Source organism: Lygodium microphyllum, chromosome 17 (assembly GCF_053477565.2).
Source record: "Lygodium microphyllum isolate KBCC chromosome 17, Lygodium_microphyllum_v1.1.10, whole genome shotgun sequence".
NCBI lineage: Eukaryota > Viridiplantae > Streptophyta > Polypodiopsida > Schizaeales > Lygodiaceae > Lygodium > Lygodium microphyllum.
Genome location: NC_141151.1, coordinates 72,291,787 through 72,300,055, shown reverse-complemented (window position 1 = coordinate 72,300,055; position 8,269 = coordinate 72,291,787). Strand labels below are relative to the sequence as shown.

The 8,269-nt window shown below is 38.2% G+C and overlaps 1 protein-coding gene across 2 annotated transcripts; it reads left to right on the top strand.

The window, feature by feature from the left end:
• Positions 1-827: 827 nt before the first annotated feature.
• On the top strand, positions 828-7,389 carry LOC148022032 (uncharacterized). 2 transcript variants are annotated; one of them, XM_087696686.1, is made up of 9 exons: positions 828-1,690; positions 2,415-2,501; positions 2,679-2,810; positions 3,320-3,448; positions 5,440-5,538; positions 5,661-5,756; positions 5,920-6,032; positions 6,117-6,387; positions 7,015-7,389. In XM_087696686.1, the coding sequence occupies exons 1-9, from the start codon at positions 1,142-1,144 to the stop codon at positions 7,210-7,212; spliced, it is 1,674 nt and encodes a 557-aa protein (XP_087552812.1). In that variant the 5' UTR covers positions 828-1,141; the 3' UTR covers positions 7,213-7,389. The 2 variants fall into 2 exon arrangements, with proteins under 2 accessions (XP_087552812.1, XP_087552813.1); XM_087696687.1 differs by lacking the exon at positions 7,015-7,389 and having other exon boundaries at positions 6,127-6,323.
• The last annotated feature ends 880 nt before the right edge of the window (positions 7,390-8,269 follow it).

The following is an 8,269-nucleotide window of genomic DNA, read 5'->3' as shown; positions in this document are numbered from 1 at the left end:
TAGTCAAGAGTGTTTCTTGTTGTTTGTTATTTGTATGTCAAGAGTTCCCTTGGGAAGTCTTTCAATTGCAGGTGTTGACGACCACAACGAAAGTGGCATTCGTTCTTCATCAACCCCCAACGCTATAAGAAATCATCTATGTAATGTGCGATATTAAGAAATACATTCTCTTTACATGCTAAAAAGTCTTAAAATGACCTTTTTTATTGTATAAACTTACAATTTTTTTCTATTTTGTAAGTAAATACCCCTTTTATAAATATAATCTTATAAATTTTACTAAATATGACACACTTTCCTTTGAACTCACATGATATCTTACATGTTTTACAAGGTGAAACCCCCCAGGATAGTTCCCATGATGCAACTCTCACTTCTATGCTCTTGATTGATACTAGATAATGATCTAATGTGCAGCCCATGTTTTGATTATTCTTAGGCATGTGAGTAACTATAATCACAAGTACAACGTCTGTAGAGTAGCTGCACACACAATTGCTTAGCATGTACAACATACCTAGGAGAATGAGTAGAACACAAATGTTCTTGCCCAACATCATCACCTCGCAAATAAAGGATGAAGGACCAGGCAAGACGAGTTCTCTTGAGGATTGCCAAAACGCTTTAGAATTTGTTGCTTGGCAGATTCACTGCTGCTATTCAAAATTCCCACGTCGGTAGGGGGAGTGGACGTTGGCGTGCGTGGGCGGAAGGGAATTGAAAGCGGGCTTGCCACTAGCAACTCGAGGAGAGAAGGGGCTTGAAGAGATGTTAATATAAAATGGACCAAACGGCGCTTCTTCTTCTACGTTGTCTTGCATGCAGATAACATACAGCGCAGATAACGTTGAGGAATTAGGGCAAACGGCGCATCTTCTTCTTCTTCTTCTACGTCGTCTTGCATGCAGACCACATAGATGGCAGATACCGTTGATGAATTAGGGCAACACGAGACCAAAGCTGGTGCGTCGACCTAGTGCTCGATGAGAGGAGCGGGGTACCGGCACGGCAACAGATATGGCGACCGGAATCTGGATGACGAGGACAACAATGACGCCGTGATTGACGACGACGATAAATGATGCCGTGACGGTTTTGTACTGATAAGAGATCAGGCGTTTGATAGTTTAATCGCTGAAGGATGTTGGTGCAGCAGCAGGCGCAGCGCCTGCATGATCAGTACTACTTCCAGACGCCGCGCTCGACATGCTCGCCGGGCGGCAGCGCGCGGCAGTCGTCGTCGTCGTCGGCGCGCAGCAAGAGCCTGGACTATGACCTGCGGAACGCGCCGTCCTACCACCACGCCGTCATGCGCCTCCTCCCGCACCACTCCTCCGCCGTCACCTTCCAGCACCACCACCACCGCTACCCCACCTCCTCTTCTGCGGCGGCCGGCCCGACGTCCCGCCCCTCCGCCATCCCCGGTTCCGGCCACGGCCACCGCGCCTGCCTCTGCGACCCAGAGCGCCGGCACTACCGCAAGGACTGGCGTGAAGACCCCCACCTGCTTGACGGTGGTACTGCGGCTGCGGCCTCCCGTGGCCGCACCTCTTCGGCCTCTCCCGACACTAAATTGCTCCACCAGTTCGACACCACCGCCGCCGCCGCCGCCGACGAGCTTTCCCCTGACCCTCCTCCCCGTGACTGCTCGAAGGGCTCCCAATTCAAGTCTTCTACCGTTTACCTTGAGGTACTGAATTTGGGACTCGTTATTTTGAATGTTTGTATAATTATCAAAGCCTTCACATTACTTTGGTTAGGTTTGCCTCTATTGTAAAACTTCTCGTTTTAATAGAAGTCCTTAACAAGGCTGGTCAAGCCCCCAGCTAAGGTTAGCCAAGCCCTCTAATATGCACAAACAAAGGTAGTCGACAAGCTTCAAATCCTATCTTACAAGTACATAATGGAAGGTGTAGATGGGCAAGGTTAGAGGGCTTCATATGCTAGTTTATAGGTACATGACAAAAATATGTGTTGGCCCATAAAATCCTCCAAGCTTTTTTGTGTGTATGTAGTAAACCAAGTTCTCTATTTGCATCAAGAGAAACAAGTGCATAGATAGGAGAAACATAGCCTAAATGAAACATGACGTTGCAAACACCTTGCACATTTGTCAACACCTTTGCTAAAAGGATGTTAGCATGATTGTAAGCTAACAATTGAACATTGAGTGACGCAACTTTATAAAATAAGTAATTTACATGTTAGTCACCAAGCAAAGGACAATGTAATATCTAGTGTGCACCCAGACCAAAATCTCCTTCCCCTTGCCTTACTCATCGCACTTTTCGAATGGAACTTTTTGTGTCATGTGGGAACCTCCTAGTAGTCACAAGTATTTGTATTACATTGGACACTTCACTATGCAAAGAAGGTCAAGTATAAGCACTTCATCATGTTGTGTTATGTAACAGGTAAAACTAGCTGAAATGTTGAGCAACAATAAGGACACAAGAGAGAAAACAATACCGAATGTAAAAGCATTCAAAGCATGTTGGGAGGTATTATATCTTTATGTTTTCACATTAACCATCTCCCTCCCAACTTCATCAAAATTTTATGTCTGTGTTGATGCAATTGCTATTTCTTTCCATTTTTTAATGTATTTAGACAACATTTACAAGATAATAAGATTCACAAATATGAATCTCTTTCTTCTGTGGTCTATGCACATCTAGGTACTTGGAGAGTTGTCAAGAATGAAAACGCCCTTTGTAGATGTGTTCTCTAAAATCTACCAGGAGCTTGAGAAATCAATATATAGTCCTTATATTAGTGCTCACACTAGTACTACACCCACTTTTGAACAAGTGAGTATTCTGAATCCATACTTTGGAGATCCACCTGTAATGTTTTATTGAGTAGCACTATCATACATGCATGCTTACACATGGATGTGCATGTATGTATCAATTATTATATGCATGTGCTTGCATGTTTATGCAAGCACGCACGTACGCATTTGTCTATAAGGTGTAGATGCACATACATGACATATGTATGCATGTTTGTAGGTTTATGTATACAAATATTGGATTTCATGCCATTTTTCCTTTATGTGCACTTCTAGTTTAAATTAGTCATCTAATTATTAATCCATGCAATATGAAAGACAATAATACCCTCCTAAAAGAGTGTGCACACTTGTAAGCACAAGGGTATCTTTCATTATCACATTCTCCTTTAAAAGGGTGTGTAGATACGAATGCACAAAGTTTTTTCTCCCTTATTTAATACAAACCAAGTATGTATGCATTATTTTCTAAGATGTTGCAATCCATTTTATGGCTTTAATTTGATAAAAAACACTTGTTATTAGGTCCCTTTCTTCGAGTTGGTTAAAAAGCTAGAAAGTAGAAAGAACGAAATCGACGTAGAAAGAGAGACTTTGAAGGCTAACATAATTACTTGCCAAAGTGAAATTGGTTGGGTGGAGGATGAAATTAAGGTTTGATATACTGAGAGCACTTTATGCTTGCTTTTAACTGGTCTTAAAACATTATGCATATAGTTTGCTTTTTATTAATATATATGAATGATTTTATCCTAGATATTGATAAACTAAAATAAGCAATCCATGTGAATTAATGCCCATTATAGTAAATTTCCTCTTTCATTCTATTATTGGGCCATAATGAAAGGTTTAGTGTGAAGAAAGATCGTCATTGAAATTGTATGTAGCTACATGCCCATTGGTGAGTCCTAATCATTATTTTAATAATAATGTCATCTACTTTAGTATGTATTCTCTTAATATAGATTGTGAATCTCCTCGATACTACCTTGTAGCTACTCAATTGGAGTGCAACTAAGCACCTAGTTGATAGGTTGCTAATTAGCAAGCCAAACTAGTCTTGTTAGCCAATTGTATTTGCTACCAACTATACAAGTAGCAATCTCTACATAATGTTTCTTAGTAAAAGCACAATACTCATCCACCCTTATTAGTGGATTTCATCCTTTGTTCTAAAATTCATCATCATCTAGGCTTGGATTTTCAAGTTTCAATTCACCCTTAGACTAGCCGACTAGTACCTAAACACAAGTGGCCCTAGCCTTCCCTCAACAATAAGCTAAAGTGCTAGTCTTAGATATACTTGTAGACATTGCAATATGTGCAATGTACAATAAAATAGCTTGAAAATATGAATACATTTGCACAAGTCCAAGATTCTATGTGATGCAATAAGGTTACATGCACACATGAAGCTTCTTGATAAGGTATTTCTAGATCTAGATAACTAACCTCCCATATGAGCATAAACAATTGTCTGCATCTTCTCTTTTCAAAGATAGAGGGTAGTGTAACACCAAAAGCATGACAATCAGTTTAATGTGAGTGACTTTAGGGCCAATCCCTTATTTTCTTGTTGTGGATATTTCCCCCTATACTTTTTGGAGTACATTGCTAGTTTATGTATGCACCTCCAACCCCCTCCCTCTCTCGACCTTGGCCCCATTCCCCTCTTATCTAAACACACATCCACTCATCCATGTATGTGTACATGTGCCCAAATCCTTTATAACAATGGCTTGATAAAAAGAAAGGTATAAGCATCGATTTATGTGCATAAGTATTGAAAACCTTTTACAATAAATATGGTTTTAAAACAAGAAAGTTGCATGTGTGGGCATTTCTCTTTTTGTGTGTGTATGAGTGTTTGCATGTGTGACTATGCATCTATGCATGCACCATGGGTGCATGTGCATGCACATGTCATGTATGAGCAAATCATTCTAGGAGAGCTTAAAGCTACAAAAGTGGTTAAATTAGGATTTAGTAGTAATTTTGAACTAATTTTAATAGCTTTCTTGCAAATTGCTAAAGATCATTGAGATTGATAAGCTTCAATAGAAAGATATTGTGATCTTGCATAAAATTGATTGATTTTAAGGAATATTTAAGTCGAGTATACAAATATCCCTAATCTTAGCTTTTTATTACAAGACTTGTTGAAGAAATAAGGTAGATAATCTCCAAAGATTGGTATGCTCCTGTGGCAACTTTCTACAAGTTCCATATAGAGCATACTAGGTGGTTGCTTCTCAATTGACACTTTTCATATATGATTAGAGCATGTAGAATTATCATAATGTGAAAATCAAGCTTACACCTTTGTTAATGCAAAACTTTCCTTGGTAAAAAAAGATGAACCTTATAGACATATTAAATCAAGATTTAGCATTGGATGTGTTCCTCTTTAGAATATGTTTAAATACTTTGTTTAGACTAGAGTGATAAATTGAAAACTAGTTTGGTTTGCTTACTTGATGCATCTAATACTCATTTTGAATGTAATAATCTCACATACTTTAATGGAATAAGTAGTTGGGAAAATAGTGGAATTGGTTCTCTCTCATGGTTTGCTATACGATGACATGTGCCTCTTTAACGAGCTTCATGTAAATACATGCAATATTTTTCATTCATCAAGCTAGGAATTGAAGGAGAACCTAAAGAATGCTGAGGTAGAAGCAAATGATACCAAGTTTAGATTAGCTGCAACTTTAGAGGATTTAGAGGCCGCCTACTCCAAGGTATACACCCTTTGCATATGTATTAGTAGATGATTGAACCTTTTAATTGTAGGATTTGGAATCTAGCTATACTGCACATATTCAAAATGTTCGCAACTTGACATTGGTCAGGTCTCTGTAAGGTGAGGGCTTTGCGAGAGGAAATGCTCCATTTGAGGGAGAATTTGCAGGAGGCAAAGGTCGAACAAGCAAAGGCTTATGAGATTCAATGCGACCAGGTAAAACAAATCTCTAGGGACAACAATATTACATGGGCTCATCCTTTTGTTTTGATGATATTAAGTACTACATTGAAGAAAAATGGGGTATTTCCCTTGGGATCATTGGTGAAATAGTAGAGTATATTGATGAGTATGGGTAGTATTGCTTTATTCCATGCAGATGGTGAGAAAGGAGCGCCATGAGAAATTAGAGGAAAATTACAAGTGTATGCTTCAAGATCTGCACGAAGCTGAAGAAGAGCTAGATGTTGTTCGTCGTAAAGCTGCTGACAGGTTCTCTCTTGTAATGATATTACGAATTTTCTAATAGCTAACCACTCGCACTTTCACTTACACGCGTTTTCCTTGTCTCTCAAGCGTGCCAAAGGAAGAACTTGCCAATGCAAAGGCGACCATCGGAGACTTACACACCACTCTTGCAAGCTTAGAGGCCAAGCTCGCTCTCCACAATGAGAGTATTGAATCACTCACACCACGGCCTCGGTGGGATGCCCTCCTAGGAAGACCTCAAGGCCCAAAATCAACAATAGAGTTACTTGGTGAAATATGTAGAAGAAACCAGTTGCTTGTTGAAAACTTATCACATCTGCAAGAGGATTGTGCAAGGGCTCAGGAGATTCTTCAAAAGGTATGCTTCTCATTACGCTTCTTAACTGGGAAAGAAATGTAAGATACAAGAGGTTTGTCTAAGTAGAGATGCTGCAAAGTCCCATAGTCTCATGACAATCTATCACAATAAACTTCATAAGTGTGAGGGACTTAATATAAAGTCTGTTGTGTAGAATTACCATGTGTCTCTCACCTTTCATTCTCATATCCATTTGACATTTTTGTTATCTTAACCCTTGCTTTTGATAATCTATTACCTTTCACTTTCATAATTCCTATAATAGTTTACCTTGCCTTGGTCTTATTTCTTTTTTATATTTTCTAATTTCAAAACAACATGACATAACCTTTGCACACTTTCTACGATAACTATTGATTCAATAAATGTTCATAAAGTCAACTAGGGCATCTTGACGTGAAGCGTAATTCACCTTCACTAAAAAATGGGCATGTTAATACACATGCAACTACTAATGTAAATATAATTTATAGTCATGTATAAGTAGTTTGCTATTAGTTTGTGTATAGAAAGCACATATATTGCAATCAAATAGTAGATAAGAATATTAAAGTACATAAGATCCATAGATACCATAGTATACACAATATTGTAAGTTGACATGTTACAACTTACATTTTTACACAGAAACAAATAGGCAGATCACAAGCAAAGAAGGATAATTCCCAACGGGCAAGCCCTGTGCCATCACAATCCTCTAAAGAGGAAAAGGCTCTAAATGATTCAAATGGGACAAAAAAAAGTGGGAAAGAGAACAAAGGAAAAAATGACACTAAGGAAGCCAAAAAGTTGAAGAAAATTGCAAAGAAAGGGGGAAAGAAATAACACATTAACCTTCCCATAAAAGGGTTGAAGCATACCTATCTCAAATATCAATGATATAAAATTTTGATTCCAAGCACTCTAAGAATATCCTCAATGAGGTATGCTATGGAATTCATTTTTGTAGAAAGAAAAATGATATGATGTTATCTTCCATTGTTTTATAACTTTGATGGGAGGAGCTCCTTTCATATTTGATTTCAAACACTTCTACTTTGTAGTTCATAAACCTAAACTAGATATTACATGCACATTCATTTGCTTGTTTTTGTAAGGTCTTTGATGTTGGAAATATGGGGTTACTCTCTTTGATGATCATATAAATCCTTAGTTATTCCTTTGATCAATGACATGAGCTTATGATCTACACATGTTCTATTGTTTTTATAGACAAATCATATTTGAATTTTATTAATATGAGTGTGCCTCCACATAACACCATTATGATGAGACCCAAGAATTATCACAATCAATATCAATGCTTGCAACATTGTTACCTAAAGGATTTCAAATAAGAAAGCTAAACTATTTAGGTTGGTGATCATATTACTTTAAGAAAGGCACACATAAACTTAAAGGCCATTTTTTGTGATTCCTTTGTGAAATCACGGTGTACACTTAAAAATTCACAAACTAGACACACTTAAAAGAAATAAATTGTCATAAGAAAGGCAACTAGGCTTGGTGTTTTCTTGTCCTTGCCCATGGTGATCCTAGGGGATATTGCATGGACCATGATGGTGGAATGGGTACTAGATACATTATATACTAATATTTCTATAAAACTTTGTAGAACTAGTGCTACATACATGATATACAAATCTCGAGGGGGTTCACTACATATGTATCCTCTATATCACATGCATTCAAGGTCTATTTGAATAATCATCCTTCAATGTCCATAGCATCCAGTTATCTAAATCCACCATCGATAACCACTCAAAAATATGTACCAATGCCTCCAACACTAGCCAATATTCAACCATGCTTCCTTCTAGATGAGCCCATTATCACACACAGCCTTTTTGGGTTTTCATGAAGCTCTTTAAAAAGAACATAC

Coding starts and splice junctions, on each gene's coding strand:
- LOC148022032 (XM_087696686.1), top strand. CDS start 1,142: ATGTTGGTGCAGCAGCAGGCGCAGCGCCTGCATGATCAGTACTACTTC. Junction 3,449..5,439: donor GGGTGGAGGATGAAATTAAG/GTTTGATATACT, acceptor TCATCAAGCTAG/GAATTGAAGGAGAACCTAAA. Junction 5,757..5,919: donor ATGAGATTCAATGCGACCAG/GTAAAACAAATC, acceptor TATTCCATGCAG/ATGGTGAGAAAGGAGCGCCA.